Source organism: Salarias fasciatus, chromosome 15 (assembly GCF_902148845.1).
Source record: "Salarias fasciatus chromosome 15, fSalaFa1.1, whole genome shotgun sequence".
NCBI classification, from domain to species: domain Eukaryota; kingdom Metazoa; phylum Chordata; class Actinopteri; order Blenniiformes; family Blenniidae; genus Salarias; species Salarias fasciatus.
This window is the reverse complement of record NC_043759.1, coordinates 21,327,438-21,352,330: the sequence shown is the minus strand read 5'-3', so window position 1 is coordinate 21,352,330 and position 24,893 is coordinate 21,327,438. Positions and strand designations below refer to the sequence as shown.

The 24,893-nt window shown below is 43.8% G+C and overlaps 1 protein-coding gene across 2 annotated transcripts in view; it reads left to right on the top strand.

Annotated features, from left to right (window-relative positions):
* Nucleotides 1–24,893, top strand: part of atad2b (ATPase family AAA domain containing 2B) — a 67,202-nt gene that overhangs the window by 30,722 nt on the left and 11,587 nt on the right. For both annotated transcript variants that reach the window (XM_030109882.1, XM_030109881.1), the window contains 2 exons: nucleotides 15,187–15,927; nucleotides 16,873–17,009. In XM_030109882.1, the coding sequence (XP_029965742.1) occupies nucleotides 15,187–15,927; nucleotides 16,873–17,009 (878 nt within the window). The remainder of the gene's footprint in view (nucleotides 1–15,186; nucleotides 15,928–16,872; nucleotides 17,010–24,893) is intronic.

Below are 24,893 nucleotides of genomic sequence, written 5' to 3'. Positions count from 1 at the left end.
GGGTGCAGATGAGCTGACATCAGTGTTAGTGTCTCCGAAGATTCATTCTGTGTATTTGGAGCTTTTCGCTCCCAGCATATCGGTGTGCACGGTTGTTGCCGCGTGCTAAAGTGTGCACAATTTACAAGGTTCGGTGATGATCCTCTTCACAGGGTTCTAATGTCTGTTTTTTATTACTATGGCATGCAGATAACCATATATATAATTGTAAACAGCTTAGATTTCTGCCTGAAAGAAATGAGCCTGGAGAGTTGCAGTGGAATGATTGAGCGGTGCTGCTCGGTGCCTGTGTGCATGCTCAACGACTACAAGCTGTGCTGCCTGAGGATGTTAGAAAGGTGATGGGAGAGAAGAGAGCGAAAGGAGGGGGAGAGAGTGAGTGAATGAAGGCGTGAGACTTTTGAATATTGAGATTGTTCCAATGCTGACAGTGCTCAATTATGATCTATATTTTTTTTTCGAAAAGGCAGGCTTAGCGCTCTGTAGACAGATCCGGGCAAGGGTGGGCATATGAAATCTTGTCGGTGCGTAGGTGTTTGTATAGCACAGCTCCTTTTTTTTTTTATATATATATATATATATATAATTCATTATTTTAATTCAGTTTTTTTTCTCCGTCTGATGTGAAAGCTTTGTAAAGCTCCACAGCCTCCATAGAGTCTATAAACGGTGACATTTCTGCTGACAGACTGCTGAATGAAATGCTCGGGCTCACTCTATGTGATATTTTGTTTTCTTTTCTTGGAATATCTTTCCATCAGTCTGAAGCTTTTGTGGGTGATAGACAGGTTTGGATTTCCACAGTGGACAGGCGGGTCTGCCTATACTATTAAAGTCGATCTAGGAGTGTGCTTTCGATGATAAAGGGGGTTCTTCTTTTCACTCCGTCTCTCTCCACCTCTAAAGAGCAGCAGCAGCAGCAGCGACGTCGCAGCATTTGGTCTCTGCTACAGACAGAAAATTATACCAGGCCTCCCGGGCTTTCACTCTCATTGTTTTTTGCATAGTGCAGTCGATTAGTCAATTTCAGTAAACATCAGAAGCTAGTAAACGCCAAGCAGCCTAATGGGGTGCATTCCCCCTCTCTGCCTGGTTCTGATAAGTTGTAATTGACTGGAACAATTGCACAAACATGATGCATTAGTGCTTGATTAGTTGAAATGACTTATGGATTTGCTGGTGAGACCCAAATTGTCTTTTGGACTTTATGCACTCCTCAAGCCCGGCTTGATGGAAAGTGAATTGCTATCCGTTTTCTCATTAAGATCCACCTTTTTATAATGTGACCACCTTGTGCCTAGTGGTTTGTTTCGAAGGCTCAAAGATTTAGGTGCTGGTTTAGTAATTTAAGATAACACTGCCACCACAGATTTCACACAAACAACTTGCTCTTGTTACTTAAGATCTATTTTTTTTTTTTTTTTAAAGCTTTTTATGTAGTTTATACGTACGTCCTCGACATTCATTTTCACCTGAGTAGTTTTGGTCCTTTAGTGGTTATTAGTACTGATGCCAGCACATCTTCTTTCCCAGAATAACAGATAAGCTAATATCTGCGCTGGAGATTCTCTTTCCTAAAACACACAAACTCACTTATCCATCGAATTTGCATCTCAGGGGACGCTTTAAGAGATGACTCGCATTATGCCGCAGAAAGAATAGGGATGCGTGCCGACAAGGTTTTTAATTACATCAAATTACCTCCAGAATCGCACTTATCCCACCTAATCACCACATCTCCATTAAACCCAGAAATGAGCTGCCTTCCCTCTCACCGTAGCCGCCTCCTTCTCCAGCAAACCACTCGCACAGGCAGGCCATAAAAGCAGGGAGCATTTGTGTAACCCATGAGCTTCTCCTCTGCCCAAGTCGGGCCTGTAAATTGGTAATTGATTTTAATTTAAAGCCTCTTATCAGTGGCGCGCTGGTTACCAAGTGGTAGCATGTTTATGTAGCATTAGGACGACACATTTTAGGAGCATTTAATTGTTTTGAACCTCTTTTTTTTTTGTTGCATGTTTGTCAGGATTGTCACAGGCAATCTTGTTCTGGAGGTAAAGAAATCATGTCGTTAAGGCTCGTCAGCACCACAATACTGAATAGCAGTCGAATCAAATCTGATGTGGTCCTTTTTTTTCCCCATTCTGGGAACACTTTTTCAGCTTTCGTGCAGCAAAACCCGAATCCCATTTGTCTTTTGAGGAAACATGCACACAAAAAAATTCAAGCTGGTATCTGTGTGAATTGGATTTTAAAGTTTCCATCTGATAGTTTTTTTTTTTTTCTTTTTTTTTAAGTGAACCTTTGAGGAGAATCTCTTTCGGGCCGAGCAAACTCAATTTCTGCGGAGAAGATCAAAGCCTTTAGGAGGAGACTAATGTGTGTGAACACTGATAGGCAGTGCCAATCTGCTATCTCCACTCCTGTTCAAGAGAGCAGGATACCATCGTCTTAATTTCTCAATCTCACCATTTTAACGTACACAGTGGAAAGAAAAGCTCTGAGATGGTGGGATTAGTGATCAGAGGACATTCCTGGTCATGTTAGGGACCCGGCGTTTGTTTAGCATTCAGCACCGAGGGCCTGACGATAACCCCAACTCCAGGCTGTTGAAGTTCATAAAGCTGTAATGAAGCTTAAAAGGAAAACTCATCCAGAGAGGTGTCCGTGTGGAGCGAAGAATCCCTGTGTAAATGCGGTTTAATTTAATATCCCTTTCTGCCGAGTCCTATTATCATACAGCTGTGACGACCTGAATCCCATAACAGACTCACAGGGTATCTAATTGGTATCTAATCTAATCAGTTTAGCATGTGTAGGAGTTCCAGCAAAGCACAATGGCTATCCCTCACTGTGCATGTGATGTGCCTCCTCGCCCCGGCTGTTGTCAGTCATCAGAGTGTTAAGCACACACAGCAGTCACATTATATCGAAGGGTAACCCAACTAATAAGTTCTAATATAGGGCCTGTGGGTTGTTTGATTAGCTATTTTAATTTAGTTGCTTTAGTTGTTAAATAAATGTGATACTCAGGCCTCATTAAATTCAACACCGCGAAATGCAGCAAGGTTAGGACGGAAGAAAACAGCATGTAGCGTAAATTTGAGTATATTGATAATAAACAGGAATGGCAGTAAGCCTTAAATTTGAAGCAGGTGACCAATAACCGTCTTGGTGCCATAAATCAAGTTGAAACGAAGCGGAGCTTCACCTTATCCTGCAAGGCGGCGTGCGTTGCATCACGCTTAACATTCTCATGAAATTCTCATGAAATAGTATTGATAAGCCAAAGGAGGAAAGGCAGAGAACTGCACCACTGTTTAGCGATGATGTGCTTTCTCCCTCCGCATACAAACACAGATCTCAGACAGCGATAGTGAATTTTTCATTTTGTGCACCATGTGGTTAAATATTACATCTCCTGTCAGATGGCTCTCGCCAGGTGCATATCCGTGGTCTTCTCTCTCTCTCTCTCTCTCTCCATGCGGAGGGTGATAATTCACATATCAGTCAAAAAAGGTGCCAAACGGTGTGGATCCCTCCCTACGCCCTCCGTCCCTGCTTTACACCGTGTGCGCATGCATGTGATTGCTGGGGGCGACAGGGCTCGTCCCCCAGAAGGCTCCCGCGTCCTGCTTGGTATGTATGCGGGGGCTCGGGCGTGTGCGTAGGCTGACATGTTCAACCGGTCTCGGAGCTGCTGGTGCATTAGGGCATATCTGTCTTCTGCGAGGAGGGCACCGCAGGCGCCGCCGGCACCACCGGCGCCGTCATCCCACTGGCCATTTACTGAGCAGCAGAGAGGAGAAAGGACGGGAAAAGATGGAGGCCACGGCTGAATTATGTCCTCACTTCCCCCTCCCCCGTGACAGTATTTCCTCTTTGTTTTTGCAGTCAATACTTAGTCAACACTTCTAATCAATAAGGTTTGAGATTACATAACCACTTCATGGGGTGTGTGTGACACTGACTCATCTGGCTCGCCATGAAGCAGAGTGGCAGATGGTGAATGTAACGTTTTTTTTTTGTTGTCTTTTGCCCTTAACGTCAGTGTTCTTTGTTTGCGTGTGAGGTTTACCACCACTACTGTTTAATGATATTGGTCGATCGCAGCAAGATGGAAATTTGGGGATACGCTTACCAGCTGTTCAGAGACTTCTTTTTCATTTTATGCGGGTCATTTCATACCTGGTCCAAAATCTTAACTAGGCTTTTTTATGCTTTTAAATGAATTGATTTATTTTCAGTATTGTCACTAGTTACTGAAAATAAAGGGTAACTGGTTACTTTTAAAAGTAGTAGCTGTAATACTGTAGTGCTGATGTTCATCAGTTAAACAGAGGTAAATACCATTGCACACAGGTTAATTTGGTCTTTTATTCATATCTTCTCTCTGCTGGCATGATTAGGCACCAATACTTTTCATAACCCAAACTCAATTATGATAATCCGTGTGCATTGTTGCACAAGCTTTTCCCGATTAAAGAGGGAAAAACATGTATGCACAAAGGTTTGTCTTGCATATAGGAAGACTAATTCCTGTGGGTTTATGTTACCTTGACCTTGGCTCGCCCCTGGAATCAGTTCCTGAGTTGAAAAAAATGGTATAGAAGATGGATTAAGGGCTAACCTTAGTCATGGAATGTCTGGTACTTCAGTAACAAAATAGCGATTCCGGAACAAATTTGCAAAGTACAAAATGGCGTATAAGATGACCAGCTCCCCAAAATTGGAGCCGAGCCCATTCTTTAAAGTCAGCTTCAGTATGCCGCTTCCCATTAAAGGAGGGTGTGTTCAGACTCGTGCACACTTTGTGTGAAGCAGAAACAACCTACTGCTGGGCAAAGATCTGTTTCCTTTTAACAGAAGCCATCTTTAGCGTTGGTTTATTTACTGCTTAAACTAGACTGACCTTTCACTGGCTCTGGCTTAAAATTTAGGATGCAGATCGGAAAACGGCATTGATCCTGTCATCTGACTCGTGGCGAGAAAACAAATCGGTTTATTTCCCCAAAACCATTCTGTTAAAGCAAGTATAGCCGCGTGGCTGCATAGGACTTCATTTGAGAGGAAGCGACAGGGGGAGTAAAAGAGGGAAATGGGAAGGTAGTGACACAGCAGTCGAGAGAAGTGACTGATCTCCTTAATTTCAAGACACAGGGATGGGATCATTTATTGATCTGGACATTTCATTAAGTGTCTGTGCAAAGTGTCACATCGGGTGACAAACAGCTGTCTTCCTTTCATGACCCAAAGACCCTGAGGCCTTGTGTCACCATGACACCCCCACCCCCCACCCCTCCTTCTCCTACATTTCCTATGTTGACTCCTGTTTGCTTTTCACTCCGTCTTTTGCCTATTTCTGTGCTCTATAGCTCAAACTCCCACGGCGAGCTGCTGCTCGGCAGAATTTCTCACAGAGCAGTAAGTGGAAACGAACAGAGACCCGCACATATTCCAAACTTACTGTAGCTAAAATGCTTTTCTGTGCATTTCCTGCATGTGCGATTAATGCTGCTAGCAGCTCCAGGAACTGCGAACAACTCCTGCGTGTCTTTTACATGCTAGATTAAACGCATTCGTGACACGTACAGTGTTGACCTCTGGATGTGAACAAAAGGGTGGAAATTGCACTGCATGCTCTTTACATCGATGTGGTTATAAATCAGAGGTGGGAAATCCTGGTCCTCGAGGGCTGCAGTCCTGCACAGTTTCAGCGCTTCCTCACTTCAGCACGGCCGATAGCAATGATTGGCTCATTATCAGGCTTTCTGCAGAGCTTCATCATGATACACTCATTAGATCCAGGTGTGTTGGAGCAGGGAACGGTGAAAACGCGCAGGACTGCGGCCCTCCAGGACCAGGATTCCACACCCCTGTTATAAATGATCATTTACGGATCTCACCTGAAAGAAACGGGCAAAAAAAATGTCTGAAAGCAACTTTTAACACTTATCTCAGCTAAAGCTGGGCTCAGTGCCAACATGATATATATTCTTCTTTTTCTTCCATCTATGCGGCAAAATTCCTCAACAAAGAAAAGGGCACCCTTAAAAAAAAAATCATTATATATACAACCCTTTAATTAATGACTGTATTAAGCTTTAAAATTGGGTTTCTCCTGACCTGTGTTCAGTGAGTGGCTTTCTGTTTCTTTCTATGCACGCATTTCCAAAGAGGAGAATTTAAATCATTACTTTAGGTTATCAGGAAGCATTGAATTGGGATTTGTTCAGCAGTCATGGCGGGGGATATACAGCCTTTTGTATTGTGTTAATTACAGCTCAGCTGAATGATTTAGAAATGGCTGAAATCCCCTGGGAGGGATACAGCGGGGGGAAAATACAAGAAGAATAAGTTCTTACGCTTAGAGCAGCATAGCCAAATTAGTGTTACGATTTAGATTCTTGACAGCCGCTACACCAAACGGGAACCGTCGAGAACGGATATCAGCCCTTCAGTTTCCCAACTGTTGATGGGTATTTGATGATGAGCAGCGTTCTCCGTCCCCCGTGTGCAGATGTACAGCAACGTCTGACGCTAATAACAGGTTCTGACAGGTGCTCTGTTTTGTGAGAGCGCCCGGTCTGCTTGGCATAGATACGAGACAAAAACAACTGTATATCCGAGTGAAATAATGCATATTGTGACTTGCAAAATTTTTTTTATTATGTTTATTATACCAGCATTGTTTTATTACTGCCATCAGTAATATCAGGAGAAATGAGAGACCCTTGTATGCCTGATATTATGCAAATAATTCCCATTAATCACAGTGAAAAGTAGAAGGAGCTGTCTGTTTTTTTTCCCCCCTATGAACAAAAAGAAACAGTAATACCTTTCCCCATCTGAAATATGATGATAGTGTTTGCTGCAAATGAAATGGTGACATAAAAACCATTGGGATGTATTTGAAAGTACACCGTTGTGTCATGTTAGAAGCCGCGGTGGCTTGTAGACGCGATGGGTAACGGCTTCTTTATAAACTCTAAGCGGTGTATTATGTGCGTGGGCGTAACACCGAGCGCGCATGCTGCCGTTTTGCTTTGTGTTAAGATCGGACCGCCACTCTGAACTCTGAGCCTCTCCCCACCAGTCGCAGGCGATGGGAGTAGGGCCAATCGATACTTCATTAATGGTACAATACCAAGGCCCCAACTTCAGTCGATTCTAACGAGCCGGGTTGACAAAAAGCTGAGTGGGAAGACGGGCCGTGCCTCTGGGCACGCTTAACAATATCTGCATGCTTTGTCACATGCTGTGTGTATCAGGGCCGTCTCCTGTGAGCGGGGTTATCCATCCTTTCATGTCCAAGGTAGGGTAGTGAAGACAAACCCAGCTGATGATGAGTGAAGGCGGTTTACACCCTGGACAGCTCTCCGCTCAACCAGGGGTGCATTCACACCAACGACCAGTTTGGAGTCACTAGTGAAACTCAGGTGCCTCTCACATGACAACTTGCATTGTTTTTTTTTGTGTCAGAAAAGTTTTATGTTCACACAGCAACGTTTTGAAAGTGAAAAGTTGACAGGGTTTGTTTTTGCTAAAAAACTACACACACATCAGAAGGACAGATGACCAAGTTGGATTGTTATTACTACTCTCTTGACTCTCAATTACAAAACCACCAAGTCCTTGGAATATGGACAGGGAGCATTGACACGCTTGTTAGCTCAGTTTGAGAAAGACAGAGTCAGTGTGTTTTCAAAAAGTTCCACCTTTGGAGCCGTTTTCACAGACTCTGAGCGCCGTCATCACATAAAGAGACACTCAAAATGCAACAGACGTTTTCTGTTTTGTCTTGAAAACTTTGTCTCAAATGCACAGTTTTGAACTGTGTAGCGGAACCCAGAGAAAATTCACACATACAGAGAACATGCAAACTCCACAAATCTGGGACTTGAACCAACTATATTGCTGTGAGGTGAAAGTGCCAACAGCACTTTCCTGCTGCAACACCTGGATGCGCTTCTACAGTGTCCCTCGTCGCTGCACGGGAGCTGAATGAGCACAGTGCGTGGGCCGAGCGAGGCGCAGAAGAGCACGCATGATGAGGCTGTCGATCAGCCGCCGGAGCAGGGTGCCACGTCCGCAGCGTAGCTCCGTAAACACAGCGGTGACGTGCGTGGACAGTGTCGGCTATTTGTCAGTAAATAAACGCTACACCCCCTCAAGAGCCAAGCCAAGTTCTCACGTCGTGCCACCTGCTGATCCCACCTGTTTGTTCATTTGCAGGTGGCGAGCAGAGGCGTCCTTCATGCGACGCCTTCCGACTCTCTCTCACAAAGCGCGGGGCAGCTGTTCGGCCTGTCTGTGTCGTTTATCGCTAAAGTCTCCAGATGATTTATTCTGCTTGATTGAAGAAGATTCTGCCTTCAGGCGACGGCATTTCAGGTCCATGTCAGTCACTCCACCCTCTGCCTGAATATATTGCCAGTCTGTAGTCTTTGACAAAAAAATGGGCAACTTTGATCATTGTGAGGGGAGGAAAACTCGAGTCCTTATGAGCAGTGTGTCAAAATATTAATCAGATTTTACCACAAGACTATTTGAGAATATTCATTCATTTTTAATGCATGAATTTTATTTTTTTTTAATGTTAGAATGCAGTTCACTGGAAGGCATCATTAAAATTGGCTTAATGTTAAGATTGTAGCAATTTTCTATAGTAGTTATTGGGTTTTCTAATAATAATAAGTAGTAGGTAAAGTAACTCGGTTACTGCTGTGGGTCAGTCTGACTGATACGCTCATTAGGTTTAGCTTAACCTACATGGAAAGTCATAGTTTTGTTAGGTTGGTCTGAGTAAGTGAGGCGTGATTGCTCTGATATTTTGAAATAATATATTTTCAGTTTTTGTTGGCACATCGAGGCTCCCGAGGTGAAGTGAGAGCCTCTGCACTGTGTGTTCTGTGTTTGGGGATCACAATATTAATACTGTGTTTTACATTCATATGAGAGCAACGAATCAAAGTGCTCAGGAGATCAGAACCTTCTGCTGCTGATTCCATTGGTTTATGCCTGATGTGCCTTGAAAAACAGACAAAAGAAAAAAAAAACCTACCTCATGGGCCTTAAAGAGTATGGTCAGGGGCCACATGTGGCCCTCAAACCACCAGTTGCCCTCGCCTGGTGACAAGAGTGTCAGTGGCTGCTTGGATAACGTTACCACTTCATCTCACCCTGTTATTCACACTATATAAATCATACAATTTCCTGGTGGCATTTCAGTCTTTCTCATCATTATATTTCATTCAGAACGCACGCGGATATTGCCCCAACGAGACTCGCGTCCCAAATTCCATTCATGTCCAATTGTTTCTGTAATCTGTCAGATTTGAGAGTCTAATATTTTTCAATTTAACGTCTTGTAAGTGTTGCTCTAAGCTCTATAGCCGTCTTACATTCAACGGCTGTTGTGAGCCTTGGCTCAGTTGGATGCTGCTGTGACTAATGCGCGCACGAATCCCATGTGGTTATTAAATAACACATGTAAACACACAAACAAAGCCATCTGTATATCCACGGATTTTCTAGGGTATTTTGTTTCCCTTCATCCAGAAATTTTTGCAATATATATCCCTGCATGAGTGTGCTGCAATGTCGGAATGGTGTCCTAAATGTGAATTCAAAGGATAGAGGTATTCCCCAGAGGGAAATAAAATCTTATTTATTGCCGTGTGTGTACGCGCTCCACACCCTCATACCCACTCCAATCCTCGGATGGTATGCACACATTTCGCACTACGAGGATGGTAAATAACACGAGATCCGCTTCGGCCGAGAGGGGGTTCCTCTGTGTGAGCCGCACTAATTTAGATAGATGAGGAAAGTTTTCTGTGAAATTTAAAAAAATGATTTAACTTAAGCATGAACTTAAGAGGGTAGGGAAGCAAGCTTGTGACTGGAAGTTTCAAATCCAGTTTGGGTTCCTGAGCGCGGTAAAGGCCTTGTGTTTCGGGTATTCTATCATAGTATTAATGCCCGAGCTTAATGCCTGTTGTAAACTGCAGAGTGCCATTTAGGAAGTGGAGGGCTGAGATCCGATTTACTGTTTGTAAATGGACATCTGATATGAAATGTGGCCTCAATGAGATGATTATATCTCGGTTAAGAGTTTTTATTTGTGGTTTGGTGGGAATAACAAGTTTAATGGTCATTGGATGGCTTTCTAAATGCATGCGCTGGGCCTATACCATAGTCCATAATGACCTGCGATGCTATATGTGCCCGTCTCCCTCAAGAGCCAAATGTGACTGAAACGAGTTTTAGATTATGCCATCACTTTAAAGATCCATGCCCCTCGGAGGCATTAAAAGCTTCTTCAATCCCACACTAGAGGCAGAAGCACACAAATATTGCAGGCAGCCATTAAAAGGAGAACATTTTACCACAGTTCTTAATGGGTTAAAGAAAGAAACTTAAATAATAAAAGCACAAAACTGCAGTTTTTTTTTTTTTAAACAAATGAACGGAGGAGGAATTACATTTTAGTATTGTGGAATATTAAGCACAGATCATAAACAGATGTTCTAGAAATAAGTCATAGAGGTTTTAGAAAACTGTACATGTAACTCCGCTGCAGACACCAGGATGTGATATTCCTGTATGGTTCTCTGTCTGTTCAGTTTCACAGAAGACAACGTACACACAAAGGATGAACACCTGGTTAGAATATTATTGATAGCTGGCAATAAGAAAGAAATAGGGTAAAGTAGTTCCCCCAACCTGGGAACAATTGATAGATATAATAGAGGAAATCTATATAATGGGCTTGAGATTGCAGAAAGCAGAGCTGGAAGACAGCGACGGACAATTAAAAGGACGATCAATATTGAGGACGAAGCTGAGGAAACAGCTGGAAAGAAGAATGTAGCTCCCAACAGGACATCAATCTTTTATTTTCTTTGTTCTGCTGTCCTTAACAGCTCACGTGCTGTGATTGTTGATGTACATGAGGAAAAAAATGTTTATATTATAATTTGCAGTGATGGTGAACAGTTGCTGTTTTTTAGAAGAATATTTTTATTGTCTTTCATAAAATATTTAAAATGATAATAGGAGTACCTGTTGGGTATGAAGACACTCTAATCTGGAAGTTGTTGTAATATCGTGAGGAACAGGCAGTATCACTACATTTTGCTGTGAAAGTTGATTAGATTCTTTTATTCTGCTTGACAGCAAAACATTTATAGATTTAGCTTTCTTTGAAAAAGTAGTAGTATTTTCTGACATATGTAATTACCACACTAATATGTGCACGTTCCCAATTATCTTCAGTCATCTAATCCATCAAAACACAGACCTCAAATTTTCATTACGGAGAAAAAAATAAATGAAATTGAGTTGGATTGGATTGGATTGGTCAGATAATACTGTACCTACCATCATGGTTTAACTTTTAAGCTTTATCTCAAATTCACACAACATACACCACAGTCAAGTTCCAATAAGCCAAATTGAAATGAGTCCGGGTAATGCAGACAAGCTCCGGGGGCTCCTGTCGGTTCAACTGCATGAACAAAATGGTGAATCTTTGTGGCTGTGTGGAAAGAAAAAAACATTTGCCACAATATAAAGGCTGTCGGCTTTCCATTCGAAGTTTTATTCCTCTGATGATTTTGCACGGTTATCCCTCTATTTGTCATTTATTTCTCCTCCGCTCGGTGTCATCACGAGCAGCGATCCGGTTACTCACCACTCTGGGATTATTAAATAAAGAAATCGGTGGATCGGAAAAACTGATGCGCAATTCTACCCAAAGGCTTTATGGGAGTATTGCACTCAATTGTCCATCAGTGTCACCCAGCTGATTTATTTATTTAATACTTGCTGGTAGAGCAGGTTGGATAGTGGTCCCCTGGGGCTCTGAAAAGAGTTTTGTGTGCGTGCTTTGCATGTGTTCGCACAAACTGTTCAGACAACTGTGTGCGATGGAAACTTCTGCCACTCCATAAATCTTGCATGGGTTAGCCACTTTTAATTATTACAAAGTGCTCCGGTTGTCTTCTTTCTTCTCTTTCTCTTCCCCCCCACCTCCATCAGCATAACTCCCCTCTGCGGTTGACTCGTCATGGTCTACCAGTTTCCATGCATTATTTAAGAGCCGACTATGACGAGTCATTTGCCGCCATTCAGACTCACCTTTTCCCTCCTACTGGCGAAACTGTGCTGGCGACAGCCGACCCCCCCAGCGAGGTCCTGTTCACTAAATCCTTGACTGTTTTGCTTTGACCTGCCCCAAAAAGAGTTAAAATGGAAGGAATGTATCAGCAGAAAATTTGCTACCCTCTAGTCTTTCTTATTACATTCTTAACCTAAAAAAAAAAAGCACGTTTGTTTGTATGTTTGTATGTGGCTGTTTTTAATAAAGGACACTTTTTTTTTCTCTCTTCCAGTTTAAAAACATGAATGTACAACTCAAGGCAGGGAAGCAATATTTTCTCTGCAGAAATTGAACCGAGCCCAGCTATGACTAATCGCTGGACGTTGCAAGGTGACAGTTGTAAATGAAATAGTGAAGGTTGAATTAAAAAGAAGAAAAAAAAATCGTGGTCAAAACTGAGGATTCTCATTAAACGAGGAAAAAAAGAAGACGCACACATGCAGGCACGCGCACACACAGAGAAATATTTCTGATGGGATGCCACTACACAGAAATATCCAGGATGCCTTACTGGCTTTCTTCCTCTTGATTCCTCCATCCCTCTGCATCCAAAGTTCCCGTCCCCCGTGCGCCAGTCATGCCTGCCCGAAGAATACAGATGCCTGCCTGCTCCCCAGCATGCCCTCCAGCTGCCTTCCCCTAACGGATCAGATCAGGGGGAATCGAACATGAAAGCCGCGTCCCACCTTTTAAACCGGCTCTGCCTGCAGCTCCTCTGCCCACTTGAGAGATCCTTGTGACAAAACGTGGGCACGATGGCCAGCAGTAGTGTGGTACTCGGCTTATCGCGCGTCTGAGCCTCCAACCCGAGCTGCATCTGTTGCATTGAAAACTGCCCAGTTCTTCTACTAAGTTTGTTAAACCCTACTGTTCTGTGGTGACATCCATGTAGTGTACATACGTGTGTGTATCCCTCCTGTGGCGTGATAGCAGCTCCGTTTTCGAGAGGTATCCATTAGTACCCCGGTGCGGGAGGACACCTACGCCGAGCATCCGCTGGGTAGTTGTGTATAATAAATGGTGAATGCAGTAAAAATTTCAAGGCAGCTTTCAAGCGTGTTCCAGCGCGAGCTTAAATAACCAGACTGGATGGATTTCACTTTTCGAGTCGAGCAGATGTAACATGAGAATTTAATTCTTTCTGACAGGAGAAAGACAATGAGAGGTAAAGTGAAGCTGCAGAGGGAGTCTCGGTGAAATTATAATGCTGTGAGCCCTGGTGCCTCACTTCTGCAGACATAGATTCAGTTGTTTTAGTGAGGTGCAAGCATCCTCGGATTGATAAAATATACAGTGTGTGCCCAAATGTGGCCACCGCTTCAGCATGTGCGACTGGCTGCATTAGCTGGCATTAAGTGTACCGTGGGGCCGATGTTAAATGTGTGGCCATTCATTAAGAGAACCACGAGAGAACAAAACACTGCTCCGAAAGAGGTGGGCCCAAAACCCATAGCGAGCTTTGCTAATTATCCCCCTTTTTGTTGTCTTTTCTCGACGAAACCAAATATAACCTCCAGCCGCTGTGATAGTTTTTTTTTTTTTTTCTTTTTTTTTTTTTCTGGCTGCTCCCTCTCCGGTGTTGACAAGTACTTAAACACCAGGTTTCCTTTTCTACCACCTTCTGATGCATGTACAGTGTGCATAATCACATCTTTGGAGTGGAAAGATGAAACGTGGCTAAAAGCTTAGAGGGAATAGAGAGAGAGGAGGAGGAAATTTGACAGGAAAACATGCTGGCATATCACGAATCCTTGTCAGAGTTTTTCCTATTTTTATCTCGGTGGGGAAGGTGGCGCAGGTACGGATGATGATACTGTGGAGGCGCAGAAGTAATAAGACCAAACCTTGCACGCAGGTCTGGATGATTGCGGCTGGTTAACTAAGGACCCTGGATCATTTGGCGAAAACACTGAGCACATGTTATTGATTTTGCATAAGATCCCCATCAGGCAAGTTTAGAAAATTCCACTGATCCCCAACAGAATTATAAAGGCCAGGACTTCATGGGATTTAATGAGTCCACTGTGATCTAATGGCCTTATCCACAGCTTAGCTCATTTATGCTCCCACAACCTTTAAGTTATTGCTTTTCTACCATCTTTTCTGCAGTGTAGGTACGCTGTGAAAGAGCTAACCTCCCTCTGTCCAAGAATTATCTACAACTATGCTGTGTCAAAAGCAGCTAAATCTACTTTTTTTTTTTTTTAAGATGTGACAAGCAAATATTTTTGTTTGGGGGTTGTGTCTTTCTGGTGGGTCATGGTCGCGTCGCACGTCGTCAGCTTCAAAACCCTTTCCTAGAAATGTGACTGGTGGTGTTTCCTTGCGCGTTTGCTTTTCCCCCACACACCCTGCCTTGTGTCTGCCCTTCACTCTGACTTTGCTGCTCTGCTCTGCTCTGTATTGCAGCGCCTGCCTCAGAACCACAGTAAATGAAGGCAAATGCCTTGAAGTTTCACTGCATTTAGCATCCGCGTCGGCTCCCTGTGACACTTTTACTGCACTTTCAGAGAGCAGGCTTTGGTTTGCTTCTTCCTCCTAAAACCCCGAGCACCATCTGTCGTCATTAGTGTCCAGCATCCGTGATGGAGCAGGACTGCTGTCTCTGTCTGCCTCTCCCCTGCAGTCTATGTCAGCCACTACCCATTTCTCTTCGAGACTGGCCAAGTGTCCAGATTTAAATAGGCTCTCTGAAGATATGCTTTGACACTGTGTGGAAGGTTTTTTTTTTTTTTTCTGCTTCTGCAGTTATTGTGTTTTCATCAGACATCCTCGCTATTTCTCTTGACCTTAAGAAGAGATATGTTTGGACAGATAGGAGTGCTGTTACTGTAATGGCTATGCTTACTTGTATGAATCTTTCTTTAAGAGCGTGGTAAATGTAGTTACATAAGCAGAGTTGCAGGTGTGATTAAACCTTCTGTACTAGTAGCGGTCTTTTCCTGACTTTTTCCATTTTAATTATTGGGATCCGTTTTAAAAGTTTCTCTCTCTCTCTGCCTTTCTTTGATTCTCCGCAGATCACGTAAAGAAGAAAATTCGCCGGCGGCCGTCTTGGGGGCGAGGCATCATCCGGAAGAAAAAGAAGGAGCACAAGAAAGGAGCAGAGGAGGAGGAGGAGGAGCCCGAGGTGGAGGTGGAAATGGCGGGGCCCAGTGACTCATGCTTGACGCAGGACGAGGAATCGTCGTGCGACACCACCGGCCCCCAGCCCAACGGCCACCTTCCCCACCTCCCCTCCACCGAGGAGGAGAGCTCCAACGAGCCCCCGGTCGCCATTCCCGCCAAACCTCCGGAAGCCAGCGAAGCCACAGAGGAGCCAGCGCCCAAAGAGGAGGAGCCCACAGCTGAGGAGGCCGAGCCTGGGGACAAAACGGAAGGCGGCGAGCCTCTCTGCCCTGACAGCAACTCACACACCAGTGGAGACATTGACCCTCAGGTCAAACAGGCCGACGCCCAACCCTCGAAAGAAATGTCCGAGTCTTCGGATACCGAAGTCCGGCCGGAGCACACGGAGGGTCTCCTCGTTTCACAAGTGGACTGTGTGAATGGAAATGAGTCGTTGGATAGCTTGGACTCGCAGAGCCTCAAAACCAGCAGTGAGGCTGTGATAAGAACTCCTACGAGCACGGCCGAGGACTCGGAACAGCCCGAACAGGAAGAGCACAACGACAACAATGAGAGCAAACCCACTCAGGAGCTCCGTCCTCAAGATGCCAGCGCAGCAAGGGAAACGACTGATGAAGGTCCAGATAGAGAAGGTAAGACCGTCTTTAACAGTCCTTGAAAACGATTTGCATCAGAGCGGAGCTTCTTGATGAAGACGCTACATCAAAGCTACTTGTTTGGTCGTAGTATTAATTAATCTCTTCATTTATACACGTCCAGAAGATGTATGAGCCTCCACTTAATCGTAATGATGAATTACTTCTTTGATTATCGCCCAACTCTTTTGAATTATACTCGGTGTAGCTTTTGAAATGGGACTTAAGACTTGAATAATACAACACAAACCGCACAGAACATAGAACTATCTGAAGTACATGAAACGTTTGTTAGAGAAACAGCAGGGGCCGACTCCACCAAAGATATGAGCACAAAGATATGTCTTCATAAGGTTTCCAGCCTTGTTTGTCTTCTCCAGAACTTCTGAGCATACATTCATCCTTTAACAGTCTGTGTGTGTGTGTATGTGTGTGTGTTGATGAGTTTGCGTTTGATTCCGGTGCGGCAGTTTGGCTTGTGACGGGCAGAGGCCAGCTGGAAACGCTGAGGTAATGGTGCCGATAAAATATGGAGAAGCTATCAGAGGGACGGCGTGATCAGACAACAGAACACAAACAGACTGGAGCCCTTTAAACCGACGGGCAACTCGGCTACTCCGCCCACACTCTCATCACCAGCTGAGCCGGGACTTTTGTTCTCATCTTGGCGTTTTAGGAGCAGTGTTATGAATGGACAGGAAGGAGGCCGCATGTGAAATATCACGCGCTCAGTCGCTGCTCGTAGCTTCAGATTCCGCCGCCGCACTTCACTCATGTATTAATCTTGCAATCATTTTGCATGTAAATTCTTCGATTGCTTATTTTTAACCCTTCACAGACAAAAAAAATTAATGACATTATTGAGGTCTTTATGCCTGCTATCACACAGTTCAATTGTTTTCTTCTTGCTCCATCCGTCTCTTATGCCTCATCTTTCTGTAGATGGTTCCGTAGTGATGGAAAGCCTGTCGAGCCCGTCGGAACAGCTAAAAGGATCTGCAGAAAGGGTGGAGGAAGAGGAGGAGCCTCCACCTGTCCCTCCTCATCCTCCAGTTGTGGTCGACCACCAGAGACTCCTGGTAAGCACTTTTGTTCTTGTATTTATGGCTCCCAAAAAAAACCCGGAAAAGTACAACAGAAAATGTGCTTCAAACTGTAAAAATCTTGATGTGATCCTGAAGTAATTTAAAAACTATGCAAATAGTATGATGCAGCCATCTCTCTTTGAACCTCCGAGTCCCTTTTAATCGAAGACGTATCGCAGTCGGAGAAGCACCAGGTGTAAATGATTAAGTTAATGACGCCTGAATTCCATTTAGCAGCACCGTCGTTGGACTCCCGGCGTTGTGCGCGCCGCCCTGTTGTCGCGGCGCACTTGAACGTGACAGAGCCATCGCCAGTGTTATTAGCGGCAGCTGATCTTTTGCCGCTAATGATAAGTAACTCTCCGAGTTAATTATGCCAATTATACAAGGGTGCTCAGTGCATAAAAGAAAACTTTTTTGTGATTTCTGTGAAAAGTGTCCACAGAAGAGAGGAGGAATTCGCAAGAGAAGTTGCTTTTGTGACTATTATAAGTCTTCGCTCACTACTTGGCTTCAATTTCAGTGGTGACATGCAAATGTTTAAAACACATTCATTTGCTTCTGTATAAAGTTGAGTATTTTTCAGAAAATTGTGGCTTTTATTTTTGATCCCACAGTGTGATATCAGCAACTCATCTGAGGCACAAAGGAATGCCACTCTATTGTCAGCTGTCTCATGATTAGGATGCCTGGATTTCTTTTCAGTTCACGTCCGTACAATTGTCTGAAAGGGGGGAAAAAAAAAAAATACAATGATTGAGTCTTTTTTTCAGAATAACGTCGGCTTTCACTGTTACTGTGTTCTTTAGACATGACTGAAAAGCTCGAGTGACACATCTTGGCTGTGATTCTACTGTCACGCTCGCTTTCTCTGCTTCTGGTCGTGTTTAAATGTAATAGACAGAAACTGCGAAGAACCTAAGGGGATGAGAATACACCGAATTCTGTCAGCTGCGACAGGAAAGGTGTAAAACAGTGAGAATGCACATCAAATTCTAATTTAAACCATTAGTGGCGAACTCTTCAGGGGCCACTCAAGTAACTAGAACTCCAAATCTTGGTTTCAGTTCAGCAAGCTGATCATTAAGAAGTGCACTTAAAATGATCTTTTTATTGAAATATGATAGATTTTAATAATTTTTTTGAAAGACACAACAGAGTCTTTGACTTGCTGTTCTGAATGCTTGTAATTTAGCACCTGCCTCATTTCTTTTAAAGTGAAAGCTGCAGATGACTATAAATATGTGTGTATTATTTGAAGCACTGGCTGGGAAGATGCACGGTTGCACCGTGAAGCTTCACTAAAATGTAGCGAATCATAACAATCGACTCAGAGAGTAGTTTTAGGATCATATTTACTAACATTCAAATCTTTGGTTGTGAAAAGCTCCATTAGCGGTTCTCTGGCAAACCACGGCGGTTTTAGCGTTTTAAAGCCTCGTTCATGCCGCAGCACCAGCCCTCCTGATTCTACACGGTCAGAGTTTTAATTCAGACCATGAAGAAAAGGAACAGCTGGGCTGATTTGGCTTTGTGCACAGCTATATGGATTAGAGGTTCAACATGTAGTGCGATCTGTATCAAAGCAATAAGCCGATGACACAGAGAAGAACATGAAGATTGTAACACAGTGGCACAAAATATCCACGGTTCTCTCTTCTTCTACATTGCAACACATTTTTGAAATAATTACACAAAATTTTAATTATTCAGTTGAATAAATTATGCATCAGATCGTGAGAGAGTGAAAAAGCAGATGTTAATGTGTCACCTCTGATTATTAGCGTGTATTTACTTCCAAATTCTCAGGCAGAAAGCACTGAAGCTATGAAGAAAAAGATATTTTCAGTAAATATAAACACCCCCACATCCGACCAGTAAATAAGAAAATCTCAGCAAAGAGACTTATTAGATGCAGCGGAGCCAGCTGTGGCAAACTGTCACATTTTGGAAGTGGTTAATTAGACTGTGATTATGTAAATGAGGAGGTATAATCTAAAAATGTTGCCAATATGCTTTTGTTTTTGTCACATTTAAGCTCATATTGGTGCTTGTTGTCGTAATAATGTTGTTGACAATGTGGGTGAAGGGGCTTTTTTGGGGTTCCTCCTCCTCCTTTGTAAAAGGAACAGCTGTGGTTTATTGTTGTTTATTACGTCCTATGGGCTGTTAAGTCACCTTTTGTGTGTGGATGTTTATATGCAAATGAGGCAGGATAAATGAGCCAGTGTATATGGGACTCAGTCACAGTGGGGCTGCAGTCAGGATGTTCCCGTCGACTAATTTCCGTCGACTAAATGAACATTTTAATTGGGACAAGTCGAGTAGACTGAAAAGGAAAACATTCAGAAAATGGTCAACATTTAGCACAATTCACACTTAAGTATCAGATATGCTGCTGAAGTGCGGGGCTTTTTGCACTCTTCAGCACTGCGCAGGTTATAATTTAGCACTGCAGCACTGAAGGCTGAAAATATTGCATTTATATCGTGCAGGCTTCGTCGTCAACAATGTTAAGTGGAGGCATAGCTTGCAGGGGGCTGAGTGGGGGTGAGCTGTGTGGTCTGCTCTGGATTGGAGCCTCTGGTGTGATGGTTTTGCCCCATAGGTTTGACATCCCTCCACTAACGAACGGCCAATATTTCTGGGTTTCATAGGATGGAGATTTAATGATTTCACAAAGTATTTACATGTATCTCTGAATATGAACTATTGCTGTTTCTACTGAACCAGCAGAGATAGCTCGACTTGTGCTCAAGGCACAGAGGGAGAATAATACCACATCACAGGTGCTGCATGAAGCCCCCTTTCACAGGCCTTCACTACTCGGTTATAACTCATCTCTTTATCTTAGATTCTTTGAATCGCTGAAAGGTTACACAGAGAACCATATGAAGAAATAGAAATATCCGTCATCATTTCACCAGGCCCTATACTGCAGAAAATACACAATGGGAAAAAAGGATTTAAGGTAGGAAGGATGGAGGAATGCAATCATGGGTGACCAACCTTAAGCTCCCCAGAAGATCCATAGGTCTGTTCTGGAGCTGACGCTGTCACACTGCCCTTCTCAGATGGATAACTCCAACTTCTTAAGCTTATCCCTCCTTTCCATTCATGCCACGGTTATGCCAGTGCCCCCCCCCCCTTTCCAGCATCAACATTTCCTTCCGCTGTCAGTGCCGAAGCGGGGTGCCAATTACAGCGGTCGCCCATTTTCACATCTCTCAATCAACAGGTGTTGTTCCTGCAAAGAATCTGAAGGAAACAAGGTTATGACTCAAACATGAGCTCCTCTCTGTTCCGCCACATCCGCCAGCTTGTTCCTCGACGTGTTCAAGTAACGGAGAGGCGAGCATGTGAGGCGGCGGCGGCGGCAGCGTGCTACTTTGCACTGTCACGCTGGGGTCCCACCTAATACCCCAAGTGTAAATTGGAGCCTCGGCTCAGTGGGCTCCCCTGACAGCACTTCCCACTGATCAGATGTGGGGTTTGGTTTTAGGGTGCTCTGTGTAGTGTAATTGGTGTAAAAGAAGTGCTCCTCTGACATGCGCTCACTCCCGTCCCCCCCCCACGCTCAAAAGTGACATCCAACTATCAAACCATTATCTAGTAGCTTTTAGCCGCGTCCCGCGGGACTGATGGGGCCCGGTCGGGGGTTCGTATCTCCTCTCGCTGCACCTGACCCCTTCTTCCAGTCTGATTGACGGGTTTCTTAGTTGGTCCGATTACGGCGCCTCGGCTCTCTGCCCCTCCGAACATCCACATGCTGCACTAATCTGGAGGTTTATTTGTTAGTAAGGGGGGAAAGAGAGAGATATCTTAAAGAAACAGATTGTGAAAAGAGGGGACTGTGAATAATTGCTTTTTCATCCCGGGCTTACGGAACAAATTGAATTTCCGGTGCGCAGGATGAGAGTCACCATTTAAGCAGATATTTGCTGGCAGGACTGGGACTGGCACGGCGCCTGATGCGTGCTGAGGCCCACAGTGAGTGGCGTGCTGTTCCTTCGCTCCTCAGTTGTATTCATTGATTGTAGAGGGCTCATTATTCCTGACTTTTAACTTGATGGAAGAGGCTCTGATGGTATTTAATTCCAAAGAGATTTCAGAGTGTTATGAGTTTGTTCATAGACCCTGCACTCAAAGCCTGTAGGACAGAGATGGTATTATTTCAGTATTCACATCCCGCCTTTCAGAACCACAGCACAGTTCCTTGCTCTGATTCACTTAGTAAAATCAAGTCCTGTTATTGCCAGTTTCACTGGAATGATGCTTGATGCTGTCTGGATCAAAAATAAATTCCTCAGCATGAATAAATAGGTCCTGAGGCTTGTTTCTATCGCTCCTCCAAAACGTTTCTTAGTCTCAGCTGTTTTCTTTCATCAATAATCAAGACACTTGTCCACAGATGGGCTAGGAGAAGTGGCACTGAGGATTGCAGATGAGAATTCAGTAACAAGAAATCCAATCTGGCCCTGCAATTTTTCCTCCATCTTACCCAGAACAGGCGGACTATTGCCTGCTCTGCTGTTTTTTCCTTCAGCAGCTGCCGAGAAAAAGCTACTGTTTCCCCGCGCTGGCACAGTATGGAACCTTAGCTTTTACCGCATGTTAGGATTTCCTGTTTTAGACAAGGCCGTCAACAGAAATGGGCCTATTTCAGTTTGTCGTCCTCCTTCGTTTCCAGCGCTAGCAGCAGCAGGAGCTCCTCTTGGCAAAGTAGCCATGCCACATGTCTGTTCAAAACAGATCAGTCTAATAGCAGTGCCGGACCACAGTTTGATTGTCAATAAAAATAGATGGCGTTTGAAGTACTTCTTTTATTTCCGTTCATTCCCTGCGATGGCCTCGACAGTGCTGCCATTTGCATGTAATTGCAGTCGCATACCTCTGCCTCTCGGCCACGCACGTGAGAGCCATTTGTGTCGATAGCTCACACAACATAAACACAGCAGTCTCTCTTATTCCCTTCGTATTTCGCACGCTCCTGCAATGCCTCCTGGGTGATTTATTATGCCCCCCTCTTGCGCCGCTCGCTCGCGCCTCATGCATCTCACTCAGCCCCTCGGTTTTATGCTAACTAAACATGTAGATCATGCGGGATTTTGTTCTCCAGATTAGCTAAGCCAGACATGATAATGGTTATTCTGAACGCTCGGCGTCGCTTTCGTCAATCGATGCAATGCCATGCAGCGTTTTAGCTGAAGAAACAGAAATAAATAAATTTTGAATGGTTTTATATTTGATAGTTAAAGGGTGGGATTCCAAGTCAGGTTGAAAAGAGCAAAAATAAGAGCCTTAAATGGAGTGCTAAATACAATCACACATGACTTTCAGGCCTGTTGGTTCTTTTTATTTGCTTTCTGTTTCCAATTAGACTGCGTATTTTCATAAGGAACCTGAAAGTAGGGTAATGGTAATGAATTACAAGCCCCATCACCTGACTGCTCAGACTCCCCTGATAGCAGAAATGTGCTGTAGCGCTTTAAGCTGCGGTGCTTCTTCACATGCATCCAGCTCCCCGCGCCTCTACAGACGACGTATTCACATATTGAATAACAGCCTGAGAGAGAGGCTCACAGTTCCTACAACATGACTCACTGCTTTAACACTTTTCCATCCAAAACACACACACACACACATCCATACACACTGCTTCTCCTACAGACGTGAAGGACATCGTATTGATTAGCCTTTATTTCCCTTGAGCTCTACTGTAGGTTTAAGTGTAGCTTTTCAATGAATAATCCTATACATAACCCTGACCGAAAGTTCTTTTTTTTTTTCTTTCTTCTATTTGCTTTCTGTCCTTTTTTTGTTTTGTTTTGGCAATATAATTTTGCAGGGATATGAGGAGGTGTGTTTGAGGCTGTCTGTGTGAAGCCGCCGTTTGGCCTTCTCCTCCTTTTATTACCCACCTGTCGATATTGACTCTCTGCTGTCTTGAGTGTGTAAAATATTACATTTCTTTCCCGCAGCCTGTTTACCAAACACACTATTTTTCACATGCATATACTTTCCAGATCTAATCCTGATCATCTGCTACCCTTTACGCTGTTCTTTTTTGCATTTCTCACTCGCCCCGCCATGTGTAACTGTACTCAGATGTTCTGATAGTATATTTCCGTCGCAGCCTTCCTGAGATTGGGGTTTTTTTTAGCTTCTTCTTTTTGTTAAAAATTTCTAAGTGAGACATTTTTTAGCAGAGAGATAAAGTTGGGACCATCCAAGCCTGGCCAGTTTATCGGCTTAGCCGGACTCTCTTAAACCAAATTTGAAGATGTATCAGGAAGCCACCTCTTAAACTAGGATTGACTTTTTCTAGATTATAGCCGCCGAATGGATTAATTCATCCCTCCAGCCAGGATAGCAGCCCCACTGCCTCTCAGCGTCTCATTGATTAAACTTAAATCTGTTACAGATCTCTGTGCAGCAGCCAATACACCAAGACTTTATTTAATTAACTCCATACATTAATGTTTCTCTCGTCTTGTGGCTTCTGTTTGAAGACGACTGCTCAGTGTCTGAGTGGCTGAGTCACAGATTAAAGCAGATGGCATGCAGACTTGAGCGTAATGCAGTGTCAAAATGCATAAAGGTGGTCATTTCCCTGCCATTTTTTTTGAAAGTCGTGAGTAATTATCGAGTGAGAATTCCTCCTATTAATGATGCTTTTATATTAATATATTAAATCACATAGTTTAATAAATGTCCTGACCAAAATACCTGACCGCAGATTGAATATCTTTTCTTCTGTGGCCATACTAAAAAAATTAACTGCTGTCAAACGACTTGGTATTTTCTTGCCAAGCCGTTGAAGGCAGCCATTGCATATTTAAGATGAGCTGTCAAGCCCGGTGGGAGTTTCTCACATGGCGGAGCTGAAAGTGAACAGTACTTCATTTTAATGTGCTGGGACCATGGTAATGTGATTTATCGTGATTGTCCGTGACCCTTGTAACACCATCAATATTGCATTACCTGTGTGACCAAGTACCATATAAGCCCTATTATTAGCCACAGAGCCTGACTTTTTTTTTTTCTTCCTTCCCCACCCTCTCATATTCGCAAAGTCACCACTTTGCCAGTGCCACCTCCAGCCCCGGCTTCACAAAAGGCTTTTGTGGTGGTTAAGTTTGTGTCTGCTATCTTCCTGAGACGAGTTAAAGACTGAGAGTTGAACATTTCTGTCTGTGATGAACCGGTGATCCGCCCAGTCTGTCGTCTGCTCTTCGCATAGTATCACGTGAAATTGGCTCAAGCAACCCTAAACTGGATAAACCGGCTGCACTAAATAGACGGATGGCAACAAACAAGGTAGAAAAATCTATATTTCATCCATTTGCTGGTGTTGGAGACAAAGAAATTTCGGTCAAAATGGGAAGAAGGGATTTGAATTGTTCTCTCAGAGGCAGATATTGAAGGCTTAATAGTGTCCCTGGTGAAAGGGGCTGCTGGGTTTCAAATCCTTGGTTTTTTTTTTTCCCCCTCACTGCCTACTAACCCTTTTCTCTCAGTCAGTCAAGAGGAAGTCTCTTTCTTTCTCACACACAGATGTACGTAGGTAGTAAAGCACGGCGTGATCAAAGCTCCTCTGCTCCGTCTCAGCCTGCATGTAGGATGGTTAAGAGCTTGTTTGTTTAGAAAAAAAGGTTGTGTTTGTCACGCGCCCAGAGCTCAGAATGATGGTGAATTCAATGCATCACACTCACATTTTGCACATCTTGTAATGATGTAAATTATTTTATATAGAGGTACAAAACGGCGCCGCAGACGGGACTGAATGAAAGCCGGCAGAAACCCAATTATGTACAAAGATAAATTAAAGACATCAGAAGATGAATGGAAGCATTAGAGTCAGTAAAACTGTGTTAG